This window comes from Pyrus communis, chromosome 15 (genome assembly GCF_963583255.1).
Source record: "Pyrus communis chromosome 15, drPyrComm1.1, whole genome shotgun sequence".
Taxonomy (NCBI): Eukaryota; Viridiplantae; Streptophyta; class Magnoliopsida; order Rosales; family Rosaceae; genus Pyrus; species Pyrus communis.
In genome coordinates this window covers 7,198,121-7,222,346 of record NC_084817.1, presented here as the reverse complement: position 1 = coordinate 7,222,346, position 24,226 = coordinate 7,198,121, and the positions used below count along the sequence as shown (strand labels likewise).

The 24,226-nt window shown below is 37.4% G+C and overlaps 2 protein-coding genes and 1 pseudogene across 2 annotated transcripts; 2 read left to right on the top strand and 1 right to left on the bottom strand.

Moving 5' to 3' along the window:
* Window positions 1-7,760: 7,760 nt before the first annotated feature.
* On the bottom strand, window positions 7,761-8,971 carry LOC137718719 (protein MIZU-KUSSEI 1-like). The gene has a single exon (XM_068458262.1). The coding sequence runs from the start codon at window positions 8,692-8,694 to the stop codon at window positions 7,990-7,992; it is 705 nt and encodes a 234-aa protein (XP_068314363.1). The 5' UTR covers window positions 8,695-8,971; the 3' UTR covers window positions 7,761-7,989.
* Window positions 8,972-16,541: 7,570 nt separating this feature from the next.
* Window positions 16,542-22,068, top strand: LOC137718518 (dipeptidyl-peptidase 5-like). The gene is made up of 18 exons (XM_068458074.1): window positions 16,542-16,802; window positions 16,896-17,083; window positions 17,565-17,669; window positions 17,773-17,844; window positions 17,969-18,116; window positions 18,356-18,438; window positions 18,669-18,724; window positions 19,001-19,137; window positions 19,236-19,326; window positions 19,433-19,498; window positions 19,621-19,843; window positions 20,194-20,295; window positions 20,522-20,607; window positions 20,696-20,818; window positions 21,069-21,138; window positions 21,230-21,321; window positions 21,479-21,583; window positions 21,674-22,068. Exons 1-18 carry the CDS (start codon window positions 16,624-16,626, stop codon window positions 21,785-21,787), a joined length of 2,040 nt encoding a protein of 679 aa, XP_068314175.1. The 5' UTR covers window positions 16,542-16,623; the 3' UTR covers window positions 21,788-22,068.
* Window positions 22,069-22,907: 839 nt separating this feature from the next.
* Window positions 22,908-24,226, top strand: part of LOC137716971 (uncharacterized) — an 8,159-nt pseudogene continuing 6,840 nt past the window's right edge.

Here is a 24,226-nt window from a genome sequence, read left to right as displayed (position 1 = left end):
TATCCTATATGTATATATTTTAGGGAAAATTTAACGAAAAGATTCCGGTACTGTTTATTTTAACGAAAAATTATATTTTTACATTAAAAAATCAATCCTTGTATTATTCATTTCATTCTTTATTTTATTCTTATTGTTAAAACTTAAAATTTTCAAATTTTTTTCATTAGCTTTTCTATATTTTAAACTAAAAATAATTAGAAATGTAACTAAAACTGAATTAATAATTTAATATAAACCACGTCTGATTGGGATAGGTGATTGTGAAATGTTTGACTTACTTTTGTAGTATTGTCTTCGTAATGAATCATGAAGGTTACCTCGCACATACCCTCATCCATATATAAAGAGAATACAAAAGGTGAATAATGATTTTTGTGTCACCAAACTTCAATAAAAATATTTAGATAAAAATGTCCTAAAGATAAAAAACTTTAAAGGCATCCCAAAATAATACATCAAATAATGTAGGGGCATTTTCATCATTTTAACATTGCTTTTTTAATAATTAATTTTTTTAGTATTTTTTTAATTAGTGTCTCACAATAGGCTAGCAATAATGTGAATTCTATAGAGACCGATTTTATTATGTGAATTCAACTGCTTTAATTGGTTTATGAGAGGTTTCTTCTAGCATGATCTAAAATTATTCATTTACTTAAAATATTTGACTTTCCTTTTGTCAATTTATGCATATAAATACATTTAAAACGTGTAAGTCGTGCAAAGCACGCCGTGATTCAAAAAATGCATTCTACACATGCGTGAGTGCGTGCATGAAGGCTAGTTTTTTAGGAATATGGATAGGTACCTACAGTTAATTTCTAATGGTACATATCGATATTTTATTACTTTAACTCAAGAGTAGGTATTAAATTTAATGTTTTATAATTTAACAATTGTCGTTTAAGACAGTAATGGAGTCAATATGGAGTCATTGGCTTCTTATGTCCCCAATATCTTCATAACCCTAATGTATATGTATCTTTGTATTTGTACATGATCCATATACACAATTGCGGTAAATTAAAAGAATGATTCGAAAATACTTAAATATAAACTACTGCTTCTTTTTTGCAACCCCATGTTTAGTTACTTGTAAATTTTCTTCTTTCTTTCCTTTGTCTTTCTTCTCTTATTTCTTGTGTGTGACCGTATGGTGCAACAAGTGTTCGATAAATAGGTCACTCGATAGTCCTTGGCAAAAATAGATAGAATGCGACATAATTCAGCATGTATCCATCATAAGCTCGACAAAATGATCCAATGAAGTTTTTAATGTCAAAATGTGATTCCATTGTTATAAAATTCTGACCCAGCCACTAATTTAAGAGATTTAACCTAAATCTCCTTTAATAAATAAATAAGTATTGTTGGGTAAATACTTGTTACCGTATGTGGTTAAAATATGAGATTGTGCAAGTAGGGTTGGAAAAAGTCGTTTATTCTTACATTAGTCGATTATGTCTAACCTGTTACATGATTGATTGCAACAATTTTGGATATTTTTCAACACTGTTTGAAAAAATTAGTCGTACATACGTACATAAGCCAATTTAACGACTGATCTGAGAACTATTTATCGTGCGAGGTAATGAGAAACTGAGCCATTGTAATTAGAGAGGGGCAAGAACGAGAAAATAAAACGAAAATAAAAAGTAATAAAATCATTCTCACATGGGACAAGAAGCGTGAGTACTGATAAATTAGGGAGCGTTTAACACATGACAGGAAACGCAAAGCTGTTAAACACAACACAAACGTTTTAGAACGGCGACTGGGGCCCAACGAACTTTTTGACCACTTTTTAGCCACTGATTTATTTATTTTTTATTTTTTAGCCTACCACCAATTTAACAGCTGTAGATAAGGGTCCCCGTCAGTCAACCCCTAGAGCCTATAGAGTCGCTGAAATCAACGGCTTCTGATCGAACCTGTCCTAAAAAGAAAACCCCGATAAAAGGAAAGGGCCTACTTGTAAATTACAAAAATTAAGATTAAGAATGACTTCAACTTCTTCCACGTAGGAAGGCCCCACTCCCAGGCTGTAAGAATCTCGCGTGATTCCAGTTGAATCCCGTCTTTGACTTTTGAAGCTCTCATCCAAGAAAGCTCACTTTCCCCTACTCATCTTCGTCGAGCGTCACCCTCACTTTACACCCCAAAACATTTTCGATTGTTTTGTTGTCTAGTGCAAAACGTGGAAAGTGATCGTCGATCGATCGATTTATAATCTCAAGATGCAGACACGTAATTCGAATTTTTTAAATGACGAGTTTATTTAGTGTCTATGATTAAATTTAATAATTTCAATCTTTGATACAATGATAAAATTCTTAAGAAATAATGTTTGGTAGCTGAAAAAATATAGAGAAAAAGAAATATTGCAAAAACTGAAGATAACCAATTAGTGCTGAATCCAAACAGAGCTGAATAAGGAAGATCATAGTTGATGGCGGCTCGAAGATTGTCATTGATATCGTTTCTAGGAAGTGTGCAATACCTTGAGAATTAGGATTATTGGACAGGACAAAAAATGGATGCCTTCCTCCATTGACTTGATGGTGTGGAACCATGTTTATAGAGAAGCAAACTTTGCTACTGATTACATTACTTATGTTGGACACAATTGCAATAATTTGTGTATTTGGGATGACTGTATTCCTCAACAAGCTGGGAGCACTCTTTTGTATTACTCTAGAGATCTTGAGTGTTATCGAGGCTTCTCTTTAAATTAAATCTTTTTTACGTAAAGGAAAAAGCTAATTGAATGGACGCCTTGCTAGTTGGCACATTAGTGAGAGTTCTAATTTCTATGAGAAGATACATCTCAAACATGATAGAGATGCGAAGTTACAACAATGGAATGATGAAAGGGTAAGCTAAGTGATCATGAGGATAATAATGCCTCTAACAAGTAGATAATATCTTGTGATTGCTTTCTAAGAACGCAATCAACGGAATTATGCATGCATGCATTTACGTGACAAACAAAATGCTACGTACGTACGCCACCCCACCGCCGTACAAGTATCACTTTCTTAAGTAATTTTCGAATTTTGTGGCTAGAGACCTGAGAAGCACGCGCGGACAAGCTCAGTAGGGGAGCTCCCACAAACTGAACACAATCGTTGTGATGATTGCATCCTAGCCGCCCACGTGGCATTATTTATGGATTTTGGCCTTGGGTGAAACTTTTGGCAAGCAGCTGTTGGGAAGTTGATACCACAGCTGGCACCAAATCCCTAGTCACGGTCACCGACTTGTTTCGAATTTTACATACAACAAAACTGTGTACCAATGTCCTTTACTAGATAAAAAGCCCAAGGGCTGTAGGGCACTAACCTTAATGTGTTCTTTAGTTTCAAATTAGAGGTGCGTTAAAGTCAGTCGCGTTTGGCACAAGAAAAATGTACTAGACTTAATTATGTGATCGAGCAATGATGAGTGTAGGAATGATCAAGAAACAAGTAAGAGAGATGTATAATAAATAAGTTGAGGTTTTATCATAAAATTAATTAGCAATTCAAAGAGTAGTCCAACTTCTTATAAGTCTTCGCAATGTTTTTCTTTTAAATGATGTGTGACTCTTTTATCTTTACATCCTCATATGCCTCTCATGCGTGGTGAGTTTTCAAGTCAAACACATTGACAACACGAATTAGGTGACGAGGAGTACGTCTAGCCATTGCTCTGATACCATGAAGAAGTTAAGATGCGGAATAGTCTAACCTGTTATAAATTGTTACAAAGTTTTTTCTTTCACCTATGTGAGAATCTTTTACTCTACATGTTCAAACTTTTGTTATTCAAATGATTGTAAGACGAGAGAAATAAATTCAGATTTCAAATGTTGGGATGAATACTATTAATCAATTGAACACAAACGCCTGCCACTTAACACTACGGTCTAGTAATATTCATCTTCACTTGTAAGTGAGAGGTCTTAGGTTTAATTTTCACCAAAAATAAGTTTGAACCACATTATTGATAGCCTATTGTAAAGCTAAGCATACTCCCCTCTCTTTAGTGCAGATAATATCGTTTGTCAAAAAAAAAAATTGAACACAAACTCCTTAAACATAGTAAATGTACGCCCAAACTTAAAAGAAATTAAAATAATTCAATCGTTTGGTGAATAAAATCCAGTGATAAAGTTTGATAATCCATGCTCATTACTCATCCATAAATTCCATAATTAGGGTAAAAAAAATTTGAAGAGAATAAAACAGAAAGCGGTGATTGTGTACGGTCGATTGTAGGCTGGAGGTGGGCCCCAAATTTGGACTCGTATTTTCGTTGGCAGATATTTTCACTGATGGGAGGAGATTTGGGATACCTGGTCTGGTAACTATCAGTGGGTCCCGCGATGTCCCCTTCCAACCCAATTGTCGATTGAGAGAAATTTTTTAATGTAATCGGTATTAATAGGAAGGAAGCTTAAGGTGGTAGCCAATACGGCAATACCGCGTGAGAACTGGTGCCTTGTCCTGCTCGTGCCGGTCAACAATTTGGTTAACCACGGTTGTTTGATATTCTCCTCGTTTTTCTTATTCCCACCAGTTTTTTTTCTTTTTATTTTTCTTTTTTATTTTTTTGTAAAATGTTAATCTTATCACATATTTGTACAATTTTGTTAATAGGGATGAGACCCGTATACAGTGACGGATTCAGGATTTCAAGATCGGAGGTCCAACATAAAAGTTAAAAAAGAAAAATAAAATATTAAACTAATTTGATTCTATATCACTATGTTCTATTGAATTTGGTTCATTGAATAAATCAATATTAATTTCAAAAGTAATAAAACCAACACATTATCCTCAGCAACATAACACAATTAGTGACTTTACAAAGATAAAATTTGTTAATGTAACATATATATATATATATATATATTATTAATTGGTAGTTGGGACTAGAGTCTAGGATAAAAAAACTTATGTGAATTTGGAAGAAATAAAATTAGGCAGCTAAAGGTGGTGGAACGGCAAATGGTGGTGGGAAATAGGGTAACTTGGGTTTAAAGTTGGAAGGTTGTGATGATTGGGGCTGGGAGTTCTTACATATAATTTGGGGATATTGGAAAAGATCGGGATTCTCAAGCCGTATAGAGAAAACATAGATATTTTAGTTTTTAATTTTTTTTTATAATGACCTGGCTCAAAAATGCTGCCGTTTTGGCTAGGTCTTTTAAAACAAAAATTAAAGACCTCTTATTCTTCTTCTTTGTTATAAGCACTGCTGCCTGCACATTCATAGAGGAAACAAGCCTTTCCACTGCACCTGCCCAAATTGTTGGAGAATCTCGAAGGTTGATCACAAGTGTTTCTTCGGACTTCCGAGGGGTCCCTATATGGATCCGCCAATGCCCACATGTATTGATGCGCCCTACCTTTATTACTTCTTGTTTTGGCACTAATTCGTTTTGTATGTATTGATTCTTTTAAAAAACTTGTGAATCCTGAAAATTAGTAAATGGCATCTTGATGCTTTACATACGTGTGTATAGATGTACGAACATAACTCTGGCAGCAAGTACGTATTGGCATTGTCTACGACATTCGATCATTCTTCTAGACAAACAAAGATACGCGTAAACACATACAAATAACTAAAATGGGAGATAACCTACACTGACTCATAAATAGAACGTACTGCGTACAAAATCTTCGGCAGGCTTCCAAAAGATCAAAATATGTAAATACGTAGCAATTATCTACAATATTACAAGTGACAAGTCGCTTTTACACACAGAAACTGAAATGGACATTTGTTGAATATGCAAGCTGTTGACAGATGGATTCAATTTTTAAAACACCATCGCAAGACTTCTCACTCTAGTCCATGGGGAAGATCGAATTAACTATCTTCTTCTTACCAACCTACCCCAACCCCTATCCAATAAGGGATGTAGCTTGGAATCTATGTAAATTCATTTGGGTCAAGTTTTTCTAGATAACTATCTTTGACGATCTTTAATTTAATACATTTACGACAACCCAAATGTAAGCTCTAGATTTATCTCTTTCTATGTATGCCTGGTAGTCGTCGAAAATTCTTATGTCTGGCAGTTGGGTACTAGGTGGATTGTCTGACTTACTCATAAAAAAATTAGGGTCCTTCGCATTGAGGTATTACTTAGTCTCGTGCAGATACAAACCCCAGTGCTAGTTAAGAACTTCCAGATTTAATAGGAAGGAAGCTTAATCGGAAGGAACTGAATTAGAATTTTTCTTCTATGATCGATTGGTATGAACATCAACAACTTCGAATTGGATTAGTTTCTCGTCAACAAATTAGTGCATTCTGCTCTTTTATGAATAGGTCGGACAATAATTGATCCTAAGCGTCACTAATCCTGCAATCCTGCACAAGCATGAATAACCAACTATAGTCAGTCTGCGCGCATGCATCCTAGCATTTTTCTTGACAAAATGAAGCCGGGTGGCTGTGTACAATTCAAGAAGCCCATTGTTGTTGTCCATTACTTTTGTTACACTGGAGCACTGATTGAATCGAGTACGGCTCACTTTTGGGTTTATAGGGCCTCAGGTTATACTGTGGTTTTCTTCCCTGCGCATGTGGATTGTGTGCATGGGCTGCACATGATCTGGTTGAGTGACATGAACGACTTACACGGCGATAAAGCAATCAAATATCAATGTTATTTTAACAACGTTATATTGACGTATTGATACCAAATATCAATGTTGATACCAAATATCAACGTCATATCAACAATATCTATTAGATATCGATGTAACATCTGAATATCAACTCTGTTACATACATGATTAAAATTTCATTTTCTTCTATTTCTTTTTTTTTAATTTTAGGGTTAATTGCATTTTACACAACAAGGTTTGGGCTTATTTACAAAATGAGTACGAAGTTTCAATTTACACATACCAATTTAACCATTCCGCCAATTTTACTGTTTAATTAGACGTTAAGTATTGACGTGGCATAGACTAAGCCCGCATTTGAGGTACACGTTGGTTGTCGATTTCATACAAGGACTAAAAGAGTAAAAGTGTAAAGTATTAAACCGTGAAATTGATGGTCGTGTGCTTCAAATGCCACCCTAGTCCATGTTATTTCATTACTTAACGTCTAATTAGACAGTAAAATTGACGAGATAGTTAAATTAATGTATTTCAACAACCACATAGTGTAATATGTGAAAACCGAAACCTTGTGTCTCAATTGCAAATGACCCTCCAATCTTATAGTGTAAAATATCGTTAACCCTTAATTTTACTTCGGAAAGGGGGTTGGGTCTGAAAACATTAATTTCAATGGTACAAGCGCCTACACTGCCTAAAAGTTGATTGTGGTCCAAACAATTTCCAGCCTGTTAATGATTCTTTCCTATGTATCATCATGATCAAGGCAGTACCTTGAAGGCAACTAAAGATATTTTTGGAACTACAGATCGTTATGCCAACTGGTTAACGCAATGTGTTGGTTTTATTGTACTCGAGTTCGAATACCCTTTTTGTCAATTAGAGAGAAGTTTTAGAATATTACTTCGTCAAAAAAGGAAAAAAAAAAAATTTTGAAACTCAACTACTCTACAACTCATGCTCTCCTAAGGCCCTCATTTTAAGGACCTGTGATGACCAAATGCATAACAATCACAAGATTATATTAGTTTAGATCGAAAAGCTTAAAATATTTGACAACTTAATAAAGCAAAATAAGAAAACGAGTTTTCTAATGGTTCCTGGATTTTAAGTTGATTTCGCTTATTTGTCAAATATTTTAAACTTTTGGATCTTAAGCTAATACATTTTAACGGCTAATATGAATTTGGTTCACACAGGTCCTCAAAATTTGAGGACCTTAGAAGAGCAGGACTGACTACAATCATTGAAGTTAAAAACAATCAATTCATGAATTTGAGAACCTTAGTTTACATAGACACAAAGTTACATTAAATAACCTATATTAATTAATGAAAACAGAACGTAATTTTTTGCTAAGCTAATGAGCTCTTACAAAGAAAATACTTAATTCTGGCCCTGCAGCACCATCGGGATTAATCATGTACAAAGCTTCAGAGTCCTTTGATCCAACCACCCTCTCAAACCTTGCCCTTATGTAAGTCAATTCCCCATCTCCTGCGTACTCCTTCTGATCAGAAGGGCATGGAAGAACCCCTGCCCCCATCGAAACACCCCTCAAAGTTTGCATAACATGAAGCTCGTCCTCCGACATTTGCTTCCTCCTAATAGAATACCCTACCTTTCTTCCATTGCAATACACAGCCCACACAAACTCCTCCGTCAGCTTCTTCTTGTGCGTCTTCGTCTCGCTCTCAAGCGCGATTCGGACTATATCTGACGCCATTTCTTTGTGAAACACACTACTGTGCATTGGCAGCTCGAGCACAAAGAGTGGCATGCAATGAGGGTCTTCTTGTATTGCTAGGCTCACCCTCCCTTTTCGATACCCGAAAATTGTACCTGTTGTGGCATGATCCTTTAGTAACGGCTTTCGGGGTCTGCCTAGCAAAGCAACCATTTTGCAGCCTGACGTCAACATGGGGAAGAGCTTGAACATCTTGAGAAGACCTCCGGATGAAGATTTCGACGAACGTTTTTGGCCCGGCGTATGACCGTGCCGGATTAGGTTAAATATGGCTGAGTTCTCTAAGTGGTAGAAGGGGCTAGAGTGCACAGAAGGCATTGTGGCTAGGGTTTGTGGTTCAGAAATCAATTCAACAAACACAAGAAGGGGTATATTAGATATGAGTGTTTGAAAATGTACGCTAATTGGAAATATATATAGAGAGTGGAAGGTTGGAGAAAATAGGACTTCAAAATTTAGTTTGGTCAGTCATTTGGTTATGTCTGTGTTTGGATACTTTCTGTTGGACGGCGTCGTTTCGGGGTTAGTTTAAGTTTATGTGATTGGAATCTTTGAAGTTTGGAAAGGGAATTCAATTTTTATGTTTTATTTTTCAAGTTGGTTAAGGGAGGGGGAACTTAATGGGACTAAATAGTAAAGAGTGATATGACAAAGTTTAGTGATGAAAAGGGGAGGCGGTTGAATGTGATAAGATAAGGAGGGTCGGACCACACAGATTGCAGACGAAGGGCCAGGGCATGAAGAAAAATAAAACCAACATTGTTCGCCTCTTAGCATGTAATGAGTCATTTTTCTTCATTTGAAGATCATTCATTATTCATAACGAGTCAAATTTCATGTAAAAGCAGTCATTCATTCTTTTATATCACTCGTCGCAAGTAATGACTCATTGTTTTTGGATAGATCACTCGTTACATGTGATAAGTCGTTTTCACTTGCAAATCACTTGATTACGAAGAATGATTCCTTACAAGTAACGTAAGTAACAAAGTATTTTGCGGAAAGAAACTCAAAATGAAATGCGGAAATGTTGGTTATGCATGTGGATCTCTGATCATCAAACAAGGCATCAATGTCACTAGCTTTATGCTTTTCCAAACCCCAATCCTAAATGCCTCAATATAATTATTGAGGTGCAGCTCATCTTCCCCCTCAAAATCTTTTTCTCCTGCTTATCCATATTAATTGGAATTAAACTTTGCTTTCTTTCCATTGTTTATAGTCGCTATCTCTTTCCCTGTTCCCTTTTATTTCCTCCCTCTTGTATGTCAGATATGGTCTTATCACAAACGCCATGTTAGGCAGCAAAAGTTAGTGCTGCAAATAATTGGGTTGGGTTCTATAAGCTCTACTAAGTGTTTTTCTAGTTTCTGTTGTGTGTTTAACTAGGCATCCGTGGCACATTTAGTAGCAAAACTTTCACACACCCGCAGTGTCTCAGTCACAGTATTTGAAACCAATCGTGCAAACTTGTCACGTGAATCATGGCTTAAGATAACGTCACCATGACATTTTCAGGTACAGTACAAGAACCTTAAAATTTAGTAGCAACGAAATCATTAATTTGAACCCTAATTTAGTAGCAACAAAATCATTAATTTGAAGCTCCACTACATCGTTAACAAGAGGGTCAAAACATGAGAGAACTAGTGTCCATGCTGGAGCTCCATGCTTTACTATATTTAGTCTTTAATCAGTGCTTAGCCATAACTAGTAAAATATACAAGATTTGGTGTTATTGATTATGTATAACTATGTGTCTGTTCGTCTTATCAAACACCTTACTGTTCATGGAGCATAACTATGGGAGGATCAAATCACCTAACAACACATCTGCTGGATAGTTTGGTTTATTGGGAGCATTAACTAAAGCTGTGAAACCTAGTTAGAAACTTAGGCATTGAGTGCTCATATAACTCATTCAAAAGAATTGGGATTTAACTCCATGATCATGTCCAATACGCTTTTGGGAAACGACCCACTAATTGAGCAATCATGTACCACAAGCATATGGTTGGATAGAAAAGCTGTGGTCGGTTTAAAGCATATAATTTGGAGTTTGGGTACAATGCAAGACCAAGTTACCTGCAGCAAAGGTGGGTTCCATATGCATATGCATATGCATATGAATTTACCAAAAAAGTTTTATTCATTGATGCAACATAAAGTTGCAACTAAACCATGATCTGACCACTTGCGAAAGTGGAGAAAACCAATAATATAAGATTGAATCGATTCGAGATTGGCACTTTAATAGTGTACTAGTGTAATTTTACACGGTAATAGTGTAATTCTTTTGTCATTCTTGGTGTGTCAGTTTCTTGTTTAGATTTCAGATTAAACTCTTGAGTTTTCAGTTAGAGTAAATTGTAGCAGTGGTCCCTCAACTTTAACCAATTGGAGCAATGGTCCCTCAACTACAAATTCATTCCCATTGGTCCTTCAACTCATCAAAATGTGCAGCTATGATCATTTTCGTCAACTCCGTTAGAACTTCCGCTAAAATGAGTCACGTGCCATGCACGGGAGGCTAAATCAAGAGGCAAATGTGGAAAGTTAAGTAAGAAAAATTGTATCAATGGTCCCTCAACTTTAATTCAATTGGAGAAATGGTCCCTCAATTTTAACTCAATTGGAGCAATGATCCCTCAACTTTAACCTAATTGTAGCAAAGGTCCTTCCAACATTACTCATTTTGATAGAATTCTGACGAAGTTGACGAAAAGGACCAATAGCTACATGTTTTGATAAGTTGAGGGACCAATGACAATAGATTTTTAGTTAAGAGACCATTACTCCAATTTGATTAAAGTTCAGAGATCATTTCTACAATTTACTCTTTTAACTAAGCTCGAGAGTGAAAATTTGAAATCCAAGCTTGTAGGGTTATTAAGGATCTTTAAGGATCGATCAACAACCAACGAGAATGTAAAAAAATCCCTTTACCGCAACCTCCTTTCTCTCCCTCTCCAAACAGAAACCCTAGTACTGTATCTTAGCCACCCGTCCCTTGCCTTGACTTGGGGACAACGTCAGCCTCTCCCTCCTCTTCCTAGCGCCCCCTTCTCCTCCTAACCTCCCCACCTCCCTAGACTCTCCACTCCCTGCCTCCTTAGCCTCTCGACTCCCTGCCTTTCATCCCCTTAATTCCCCCACCATTCCTCCTCAACCCTCCCTTTTCCCCCCTCTCTCTCTAGTTTTTGGTGCTGCGTAGCACCTCTTCTTCACCATCCTTTTGTGGGCAACCAATTTTCGCGGCTTTGATGCACTCCCCTCTCCCCGCAAAATTCGAGAATTACTGCCTCACAGGGCCTATCCCCTTGATTTAGGCAAGATTTGCGAGTTTGTTTGGGTATTGGTTGTTGATGAGTCGGATCCTCATTTTAGGACTTTTTTTTAGGGTTTTGTGGCTCTCCTTGACTGATCCATTGCGGCATGCCTTCCTCGACAAGATGTATGGAGGCTTTGCCTTGCTTGGCTCACGTTTGTGGCGAATCTCACTAGAAGTGGTAAAGTTGGAAGTTGAGATGAGCCAATCGTTAGAGACGAGCCAACCGAAAGATTTAGTTTCTCAGATTAGTGTAGGTCAACATAGGTTTGTTTGCACTGCATCTAGTGGATAATGTCTCACCTAGTGACTGATGTGGCTTCGAGTGTGAGCAGTGTTTTTGATGTGGTCTCGCTTGTTAGCGATGGTTTGATGTGGTCTCACTTATGTGGTGGTGACATACATATGCTCCGATATAAGTCTTTGCACCTACCATTTTTGTGGGAGATTTGTACAAGAATTCTTGTACTAGTGTGTGCATGCTTGTGGTAGCCAATTAGGGGTTTATCATCATTATTTGTTTGTGTGAACTACCTCTAGATCAAATATTTGGTCACTATAGATTGTACCCACATAACCCTTGTAATTGATACTGTTATAGTTAGTAATGAAAATCACTATCCTTTCTTAAAAAAAAAAAAGATCTTTAAGAATCTGCCTTTGTCAAAGATGATGTCAAAAGTTTGAAGAAATTTTTTATAAAATTTGGCGTCGTGTGAGACAAATTACAACTTACACTGTAAAAAATGACAAGCTGGTTGAGACCAGACTAACAACGCATCCACATGCAATCCATATAGATAAATGCCTGGATGAAAATATAATTATATATAACACATTTGATTTGATAACTGAACTTTTGGACGATTGATATTTGAATATGATGTTTTTGGCATATAGAGCAAATTTAAAATAGATTAATCAGAACACTGTTTGAAAACTCCTCCACCTATCAATACCATCCGTTAGAATTATTATTGTGCTAATGATGGGATCGTCAGCTCTTTTGGTAATTCAAGTGACATGATGTCAAGAAAAAGCTTTGCTTAATGTGGATGTTAGCTAGAGATTAGACAATGTGGAAGACAATCCATGCCCAAACAAGGAAGTGAAAACCTCTCTCATCACTCAATCATTGATCTACAAGTTATTAAGTTAGGCCCTTGTTTACTAAAAAGGCTTGGATTTTTGTGTAAAAAGACCTGAACCCTTTTCATTTGTTGTTAGTTAGTTTTGAGTTGGATGCTTACTTTCCAATTGTAAATGCGAAATTTTTGTGACAAATCAAACAAGAACACATGTATAAAATAATATTTGTATTAACGAGATTAGAGTTGCAAGCTCTTTACAAGGTTTGATTATCTGATTCGATCTTTGAAGATGAAAAATGTGTGTTATTAATCTAAGAGTCGTGATAACTTGATCTCGGATGAACGAACGCCTCAAGGTTTTGGCTTGTGGCGATGAAAGAACTAGCACATGTAGTGGTGCTTGATGATTCTTCAAGGATTTGACGAAGACACTACAAAAAAATATGGTCAATGCACACAAAAAGTTATTTGTGCCCTATGAGGTCAAAGGGCACCAACATATGTGCCCATAGAGCAATATTAACAATACAACAACTAAACTATATATGTGCCCTCTATAGGCGTGCCCTTTGATTAGAGGGCACCATATAACCATCAGTGCTCAAAGAGTTGAGCACAAATAAGGGTTTTTTTGTGCCTTGTTCAGACACTTGTGTCAGATGACATTTCAAATTCATGTTAGCACAATTTTTGTAATTGTGGTCTATTAGTTAATTTAAAAAAAAAAACAAAAAAAAACAAAATGGAAATACCTTACAACTTGAATCAAACAATTGAAAACACTAGATCAGAAGAGGAAAAGATTGCTCATAATTTCTCCTCTTGACAAATCAATCACATGCTGAAATTCAACTAAGAAATCATCATTATAATTTAAAGAAAAAAACAAGGCAATGATTTCAAACGTATATTCATCCTTTCAGGCATTTATCCTTTTGGTGGAGGTACTTGTGCTCTATGCGCAATCCACAGTAGTACCACGCGCAGCGAGAGAATGACCTACAACCACGCCATGGGTTTTAGAGTCCGTTTTGCTCCAAAACACAACCATTTTTAACAATTCAAAAGCGAACACAAAGCTACGAAGGTAAGGATTCGAAATATACCTTCTCAGGGCCATTGGGTGGCCGGTGATAGCTTAAAATCAGCCTGAAACTCATAGCCCTCGCTGGAAATTTGGGGAATTTGTCCCCTAGGTTGAAACTGCATCCAACCATAACCAAATCAGGCATGCAATGCACGAAAACATATCTAAACAACTTAAAGAACCTAACTAAGGTGTTTTCGAGACTCACTCATATTGGATTCAACGAAAAATCTCGCTAGGAAGTCAAGCTGCCACGGAGCTTGTCAATTCGTTGCGTCAGTTTCTGTTTCCAGAAAGCAAAAGATAATAGGGAGTCCGCAGTGAGGAGAGGAAGGTGAGGCATGTGGTTACCTTGCTGGAGATCGGCAGCTTTGTCGCCGTCATTGCTTATGTGCTCTGTGTCAAGGAAAAAGTCGAGAATAAGAGAGAGAGACTGTGAGAGAGCGAGGATGACAGTGTGGTGTTTGGATGGTGGCAAGGTTCACCGGAGTGGCGAGTGAGGTAGAGATGGATTATGCGGTTTTCTGTGCAGTGAGCACATAGATGGTGAGGGAGATGACAAAGAAAAAAAATGATGAAGTGGAGAGAGTTAGTGAGAGAAAGGGTTGCGTGAAAGAGAGAGACGAAAGAGTGATGGAGTGAAGAAAGGAGTGAATGCACAGGGAAGGGTGAAGACTCATGTGGGTGGGTCTCACGGGACACAAAAACCCATTAGAAAATTAATAAAATAATAGATCAATTAGATTCCCCCCCTAATAATTCAACTTGATTGTAACTAGATATTTTCACAAATTGTGAATAGGGAAAAAGTAAATGTAAAGGACATAAAAAAATATATTTTTTTATTTAAAAATATTAAATTAGAGGGCACAAAAGCCTTTATTGTGTGTTTGTAAATTAATAAAAAAAAAAATTTCATCTCTTACATGGAAGCTGGACACAAAGTTTTGTGTTCAAAATTTAGTAGGCACAAATACCAGACACAAACTAATTTGTTTTTTTTTGTTAGAGGGCACATTTGAGAAAATTTGGTGTTCAATGGAATTTAAAACACACAAATATGTATTTGTGATCAATGAAAATGAGAAGGGCACAAATCAATTGTGTTCTTAGCCCATTTTTCTTGTAGTGAGAACGTAGAAACTTTTTTTAATCTTTTGGAGTGTTTGAGTGGTTGGGAAGTTGGGAGTTTGAGAGCTTTAGCGTCTAGGTGTGAGAATGATTTTCTGGTTCACTTTCTTTGTCTTGGAGCCTTGTATTTATAGATTCTCAGAGCTTTGCGTACGAAAGTACCAAAACTTCATTTGTGTCTTGGTTCATGATTTGTGAGACACATGGTACATGCCACGTAAGCCCTCGCATGTCAAAGTTTAATGCGTTGGTGAACATTTATTTTTACCGAAATTTACATGTCTACACCAACATGATATCAGAGCATGTTATCTACGTGCACCTAACGACCGAAAACCCTTTGCATCTCCAAGTATGTGTTATTCACTTGAATTAGTTAAAAACACATTAGATCCTTGCTAGTGTTTAAGAACACACTGGATCTATCCACTTGCCAATTAGCTTTCAGATAGATGCTCACATCCTAATTATTGCTTTTGTTCCTGTTTTCACGATTTTAACTGCTTTAGTTTGTTCACCACACTTAAGTAGCATAGGTGGAGTCATAAATTTACAACGATGGGGTCATAAAATAGAAGCTTCGAAAATTTAATCATACTTTTTACTTGTAATTGCCAATTTATAATATTTTTTTCTTTTTTCCAAAAATATCATTAAAATCAATCAATCAATACAAAAATGCTAAAAATTTCAATAAGCCCAAGATGAGAAAAATACAGTCATGATTGAGATTTCGTGATACAACCAAGTGCGATAAAGGGTGCCTGACCAAACTTGAACAACATATAAGCTTTGAATGAGGAGATATGAAGTCTGGGTGGAGAAGGCATTTGCGTGCTTGATAAGTCTTCAGCTTGTTTGAGAATTATCATGCTAAACTTTTTTTCCAAGTGAAACAGAACAAAAATGACGCAATTTTGGTTTGTGTCAATTTAAAAAATATTGATTAAAGGTCTCCTTATTTCATTTGTCTTAGTTAGTACAGGGTCAAACAAAATTTCAAAAGGGGGATTTTATATGTTATTGGGGTCAACAGTAGCCAATGCCTCCACATTGGCTCTACCACAATGGTGATGCTCACCACCCTATTTATCATCGTTATATAAGTTTAAATTTTGAGATATGTGTAGTGAATATAAATAAATATTAAAATTTAAAATTATTCAATAGTAATAATATAGTGTTGAATATTGCCACGACTTGAGAGTGATGAAAAAAATGCAAAAAAAAAAAAGAAAGAACAAAAAAGAGGTATAGAAACTTGGAAAGTCTAGATTGGGCTTAGAAAGCTAACAATATATGAGGCCATTAAACTTGGACCATCACACGGCCCATATAAAGCCTCAGAATCACCCTGACCCAGGCCTCCAAAAAGCCCGCGTTTTCCCGCCCATTTCAAAACTCTCCCAACAGTTTTTTATTTTATTATTTTATTATTTTTTTTCTGTAAATGTTTGAAAAAGGGTGTTATTTTTAAACTATAAAAACGCGGATTGGGAGATTCAGAAATGGCTACCATCACTCTCAATCGCTTATCTTCGTCTTCCTTCAATCGAATCCGTCAACGATTCAGATCCAGAGTCCAGACGAACAGCCACCACCGCCACCAAATGACTACTTCTTCTTCCTTGCAAGCCAAGCAATCGGAGAAAATCGTAGCTCCGTACGGGTCCTGGAAATCCCCAATCTCCGCCGACGTCGTCTCCGGCGCCTCCAAGCAACTCGGCGGCACCGCAGTCGATTCCCTCGGCCGACTCATCTGGCTCGAGTCCCGCCCCTCCGAATCAGGGTATCCATCTGTCTCTATCTATCTGTTATTTCCAATTCTTCGTGAATGTGTATATATGATGAGCCGATGAGGAATTATACGGTGTATGTATAGACGGGACGTTCTGGTGAGAGAACCAGAGAGGCCGGAGGACGAACCGGTTGATATTACACCGAAGGACTATGCGGTTCGGACGGTTGCGCAGGAGTACGGAGGTGGTGCATTCAGCGTTTCAGGGGACACAATCATTTTCTCCAATTATAAGGATCAACGTCTCTACAAGCAATCTCTAAGTTCCAATGGTATGTGACGTTATCAATTGTTGAGAGTTGTCCCACATCGGTGAGGGACAAGGTTTGCTATGTGCTTATATGGTCTTGGGCTACTCCCCATATTGCCAATTGGTTTTATGGTGGAACCTCAATTTCATCATGGTATCAGAGCGGGTTGTCCTCGTGTGAAGCCAAACGGCCACACGCGCTCCACGTCACCCAGTTGTTGTCCACGTGTAGGCTTGAAAATCCGCCACACGTGCGGGGGCGTGTTGAGAGTTGTCCCACATCGGTGAGGGACAAGGTTTGCTATGTGCTTATATGGTCTTGGGCTACTCCCCATATTGCCAATTGGTTTTATGGTGGAACCTCAATTTCATCAATCAATATCATAGCTTTTATGTGCTTGGTACTTTCAATTTCTCGGAAAAAGGTTGGTAATTAACGCTTAATTTGAAAAGATGATAACTTGTAGTAATATTGGTGTTGTGGTCTTATGGGTCTCGATTAGATTCTACTCCTACACCACTCACACCGGATTATGGCGGACCGGTTATTAGTTATGCTGACGGGGTGTTTGATACACGTTTTGACCGTTTTGTCACTGTACAGGAAGGTATGTGGTTGTAGTGCATTCTTATAAGTATATTCATTTGTTTTTCGGTTTATAAGATATGAGGGATTACGTGTCAAACTAATTTCTCATTTTTTTTTGGTAGATCGTCGTGAAAGCAGCATTAATTCGATAACAACAATTGTTTCAGTAGGGATTGATGGGAAGGACATTCGGGGTAAGGGTTTATCAACAATCCATATCTTGCTTCAGTTTATGGTGCCATAGTATCTGTTAACTGTTAAAGATATTGCAGTATCTTTGACATTGTTTAACTAATTTGGACTCCATTTGACATACAGAACCAGAAGTACTAGTGGGTGGAACGGATTTTTATGCCTTCCCGCGTTTGGATCCCAAAGGTGAACGGCTGGCATGGATTGAATGGTGCCATCCTAACATGCCATGGGATCAGTCTCAACTTTGGGTTGGGTATATCTCTGAAAAGGGGTAAGCGAATCTCCTTTCATGATAACATTGCTGCTCATTATCATCCCCTTCCCAAAAATTATCTTTCCAAGATAAATTAGGTCACGCTGAAGGAACTAATCACCTTTGGAAAGTATGATATGTCGGCACACACTTCATGCAGATTAAGTTCAGTTATATTTACATATAATGTAGATATATTTATGGATTGCTACCATAATTACATATGATCAATATGGAATTATGTTTATTTCTCGTAGAGAAATCTACAAACGAATTTGTGTTGCTGGCTCTGATCCTTCCATGAAGGAGTCCCCAATTGAACCCAAGTGGTCCTCTAAAGGTACCTTTTTTACGTGGTTGAGGAAAAATTTTAAGTAGCTTTGACAGGGATCAGATTTTTATGACTACTCTCTTAGAATTTATCAATTTCTTTCACTCCTTGAGTTTATTCAGCATAGTGATATTTTTGTATTACACGTTCAAATATTTCTATTAACCTAGGCCAAAAACTGTTGAACTTTCAGTTGCTTCATGCCCTTGCATGCTTTAATTGGGTATATTTGAATGCAGGGGAACTATTTTTTATTACTGACAGAAAAAGTGGGTACTGGAATCTTTATAAATGGGTAAGTTCCGTACTTTAGCATTTCTGTCTAGCTTATTTATTGCAAATGATAAGAACAGTATACTCCTTCTAATATGGTTAAGTAACATCTAGTTGGAAGATGGATTTTTATTTCCTGCTTAATTGGATAACAGTATTTTGGCGTCAAAGAAGAGTGTGCTCAGTTTTATGTTTGCTGGATTCTGCTGTCTAGTCGGACAACAATTATTTGTCAGTTGGCATCAATTGGCTTTCATATGATACATATTTTCGTAATTCACATTTTCTGTATCAACAGGTTGAGTCTAGTAATGAGGTCGTATCAGTTTATTCCTTGGATGCTGAGTTTTCCAAACCATTATGGGTTTTTGGCATGAATTCTTATGAATTTATTCAGAGCCATGAAAGTAAAAACATAATTGCTTGCAGCTATAGGTGAGAATTATTTCTGGTTGTTTTGAGTTTCTTGTTTGGACTTGTAATTTGCAATGATTGCTATCTATTCCTGCTTAATAAGGGATGTTTGCATGCAGGCAGAAGGGGAGGTCATATCTTGGAATCCTGGATGATGCGCAGGGATCACTATCTCTGCTTAATACTCCTTTTACAGATATTGATAATATTGTACGTCTAGAAACCTTGTTTTCACTAAGTTTTTGTGCTGAAGTTGTTAAGTACCTGACCTGATCATAGTTTTTTCGTTGTAAAATTTTCATATTTGTCTGTGCAGACCTTGGGGATCAATTGCCTGTATGTGGAAGGAGCATCAGAAGTTCATCCGTCGGCTGTTGCTAAGGTGTCTGCCATCGTTTATGTCCCATCATAAAACCTTTTTTCTTTTGCTAGGAAAATGCCATTGTTTTAGGAATTGAACCACTTGGGTTTTATATCTTGAAACATTTTTATTCTCTCTCACAGGTGACTTTAGATGACCATAAAATGAAAGCAGTTGACTTCAGGATTATTTGGTCTTCTTCACCTGATTGCTTGAAATACCAGTCCTTCTTTAGCCTACCTGAATTCATTGAATTCCCAACAGAAGTTCCAGGTCAAACTGCCTTTGCATACTTTTACCCACCATCAAATCCCAATTACCAAGCTCCTCAGGGTGAAAAGCCTCCACTGTTATTGAACAGCCATGGTATGTGCCTATGTGGTTTAAAATTTTCATAATTATAATTCCTAAGTGGCCCTTATTTGGGTGTTTCTTTTGCAAATAGCTCTGCGCTTTCTTAAATGATTGTGGGCGTAAATCAAAAGTTTAACTTGACCAGGGAATATATTGTAATTTATTGCAAAGGATACCATCATCTGCACTAGTAGCATTACAAGTACGCATGTGCAATGCCTTTTAGTTAGGTGCCTTTTGTTGTCAAATATATTCATTCTCTTGAATGTATAGGTTAACTGTTCTAGTAAATAAATTTTGTTACATTATCTTTTTTTACTGGAAAATTTGTTACATTATTGTTTCTCTTTGATTTACTACAGGAGGGCCTACCTCTGAATCACATGGAATCTTAAATCTGAGTATTCAGTACTTGACGAGTCGTGGTTGGGCATATGTTGATGTTAACTATGGTGGAAGCACTGGTTTGTTCTTAACCTTGTATTTTTCTTGTTTCACTTTAGGGGAATCTTTTCACACTTCTTCCTGAGTTTATAACTCTCAGATTACACTCAATATTTCAAATTCTATTACTTTATTTTGTTTTCTTTCTATTTTTCACATGTGTGGCTACCTATGGTGTTAGTTTGGCTGTAAAAAGAATTGACTTTCAAATTATATTCTACTATAGCTAACACATTGGGTTTAAAGGATATGGCAGAGAATATCGGGAACGGCTCTTGAACAAATGGGGAATTGTGGATGTGAATGATTGTTGCAGCTGTGCTAGATATCTGGTATCCATTTTATCTCCCCTCTCCTGAATAGTGATGTTGATTTTGATGGATCACAGTCAAGCCTGGCAATATAAACTTTGTTATTTAGGTGGATTCCGGTAAGGTAGATGGGGAACGACTTTGTATTACTGGGGCCTCTGCAGGTGGCTACACAACCTTAGCTGCACTTGCTTTTAGAGACACCTTCAAGGCAGGATCTTCCTTGGCTGGTGTGAGTACCTAACTCCATACTCATTGTTAATTTCTCGCCTCTCAACTAATTTCTCATTTTCTCTTAAGCTAGAGAACAGGAAGGGGTTATATTATTGCAATATGTAAAACTTCTCGTTTTGGATTATTTCAGATTTGGCTTCTTGTTTTCTTTCTTCTTCCTCGTGTCACTACAAAATATCTTTTTATACTGCACAACATTCTCTAAGAACTAAAAACCGAATATCTTCTTTGTATTGGTCCCCGAACAGGTAGCTGACTTAAACATGTTGAGGGCAGAAACTCATAAATTTGAATCTCATTATCTTGATAATCTCGTTGGTAAGTCAGAAGATGATGTTTGGTGCTTTACGTTGCTCTTTTGTTTTTGTTGATATTGTCTTGAAACTGAACCAATTTTAACCGGTTGCAGGCAGTGAAAAGGATTTCTATGATAGGTCACCCATCAACTTTGTCGATAAGTTTTCTTGCCCGATAATCTTATTCCAAGGGTTGGAAGACAAGGTAAGCAGATGTTGCCTTCTCTTTACCAGTCACCATACAATAAAGCAAGAATATGTTGATGAGAAAGGAACCGATGAATTTATCGATAAATGTGGTGCATTTGGGTTTTAGTTATCATCTTTAAGTTTGATTTTATAAACTACGGTTTATTTTGTAGGTTGTACCCCAAGATCAAGCTCGTAAAATTTACCACGCTTTGAAGGAAAAGGGTTTGCCTGTTGCTCATGTGGAGTATGAAGGAGAACAGCACGGCTTCCGCAAGGTATTTTCTATTCTATTTTCTGTTATATGCTGCATTAACAAATTCAAATGATCCGAAAGAGTAAATTGATCTTGTGCTACTTGTGTGCAGGCTGAGAACATTAAGTTCACGCTGGAACAGCAAATGGTTTTCTTTGCACGTTTAGTTGGACACTTCAAGGTTGCGGACGAGATTAATCCGATCAAAATTGATAACTTCGACTAAACATTTAACCCGAAAGAGGTGCCTCAAGCTGGAAGCTACGAGGAGACTTTTGTTCCATCTGAGTAGAAAACAGTTTGCTGGTTTTAGTAAGGAAAACTGTGGATAAATAACAACTTTGAGATGGAGCTTGAAATATTGGCGCAAATCGGATGGCTACTGGCTACATGCATAATGTGGTATTTTAAACCCTATGTGAAGTTTGTGTTGATGCGCTTGTGTATCCTCGGTTGTATATCAAAGTGTTTATTTTCTCTCAATTGACACTAGGGATATACAACCAGTTACAAGGCAGATTGTCTCGTATTGGATGCTATCTCTAATTTACTGATTTCTATCCTTTTCGAATTATTAATATTTCGAGAATCATAAGACGCTGTGCAAGAATTGTGAGCATTAACGTAAGCATCACATATTTTAAGGATGGTGACACTGGAGTTAAGGTTCCCATGCTTCAGCATGTGTCTTGAAAGGACAAATATGGCTATATATGAATTTTCTAGTATATTTCGTAATATTTTATACATCGATATTTTTTTCCATTGACTAAAGTTGCTATCTTCAAAGACCATAACAATAAATTTTACGTGTCATGGGGCAAAGTCAGTTGATTACACCAGTTACTTATGTCAATGTAACCGGTTTTTTGTATTAGAGTTTAAATTCTTCTTCATAAGTAAAACTTAATTACATGACATAAGATGTTACTGCGGCAAAGCAAAATATGTATAAATTTGTGTTCACCGATTTTTTTTTAGCGAGTTTGAATTCTCTTTCTCGAAGTAAAACTTAAACGACACGGGATCCCACTGTACAAATGTATGTATGAACTTTTGTTCACACGTCTCTAGTATGACGATGTAACCGTACTGTGTAAGTGGTAACCCTATTGGCAAGGCAACGAAAGACTGAACAACGTGGCATGGAGAGGAGAGGTGGCGAGTGTCAGAAAGGGGGTGAGGTGGCGGTTCCTCCTTATACGAGTCCAATGGTTTTCTTCCTCAGCCGTCCTCATCCTCTTCATACGTTCATCTCTGCATGTCGGTTCTTCTACTTTCTTCTCACTTGAATTCTCAACTTCAACGTATCAGCAGTCCCATCTAAAACGTAGAACTTCAACACTATGACCACTTATCCTTTCGAAAATATGAAAGTCGAGAAAATCACAGCTCCCTGTGGGTCTTGGAAATCCCCCATCACCCCCGCCGTTGTCTCCGGCGCCTCCAAGCTACTCGGTGGAACCGCCGTCGATTCCCTCGGCCGCCTCTTATGGCTCGAGTCACGCCCCGACGACTCAGGGTATCTATATCTAACCATCCATCAATCTGTCTTTCATTCTATGCACATAGAAATACTTAATTCATTGGACTGGTTTACTGTATACAAATACTACGTGTATATATATAGACGAAAGGTTGTTGTGTGGGAACCGGAGGGAGCGGGGGATGAACCTGTTGACATCACGCCCAAGGAGTACGCCGTGCAGACGATGGCTCAGGGCTCCGAAACTGGCAGTGCCTTCAGCGTTTCAAGGGATACAGATACCCTCGTTTTCTCTAATTACAACGACCAGCGCCTCTACAAACAGTCCACAACTGGTTAGCTCCTTACACACACACATATATATTTATCACTTGTATAATTAATGTTTAATTGAAATTAAGGTGCTAGGTTGCTATCTAATAGTATTATTGTTGTTGTTTTTGCTTTAACTAACAGATTCTTCCGCTGCACCGGTACCACTCACTCCAGATTATGGTGGACCAGTTGTCAGCTATGCCGACGGGGTTTTTGATTCCCGATTCAACCGTTATGTCACTCCACGGGAAGGAATGCAAGGCACATAACATCTTCTGTTTTATTTTTTCTGTTAGTGTTAGGAATGTGCAGTGTCAATCCAATCTCTCCTTTTTTGTAGATGCTCGTCAAAGTGCAACTGAACCGATCACAACGATTGTAGCAGTAGAGCTTCCCGGCAAGGATATTATGGGTAATTATTAATTCAGAGTTTGCCAAAAACTAAACCCAAGTCCTTGCTTCACTTCAATTGCATAGTACATTGTGTAAACACTACAAACGAAATCATAATGTGGGCATCTATGTGACATACAGAACCAAAAGTACTAATAAGTGGAAGTGACTTCTATGCCTTCCCGCGTCTGGACTCCAAAGGCGAACGAATGTCATGGATTGAATGGTCTCATCCTAACATGCCATGGGATAGAGCTCAACTTTGGGTTGGCTAAATTTCTGAGAAAGGGTATGTAGCTAATCTCTCTTCGGGATGCCAGTGCTCTTCTAATTTATGCTATGTTCCTTTTGTTAGTCAGGTTAAGCTTCTTGGTTTTTTCGTGCAGAGAATTCTATAAACGTGTCTGTGTTGCTGGCTGTGACCCCAAAATTATCGAGTCTCTCACTGAACCCAAGTGGTCACCTAAAGGT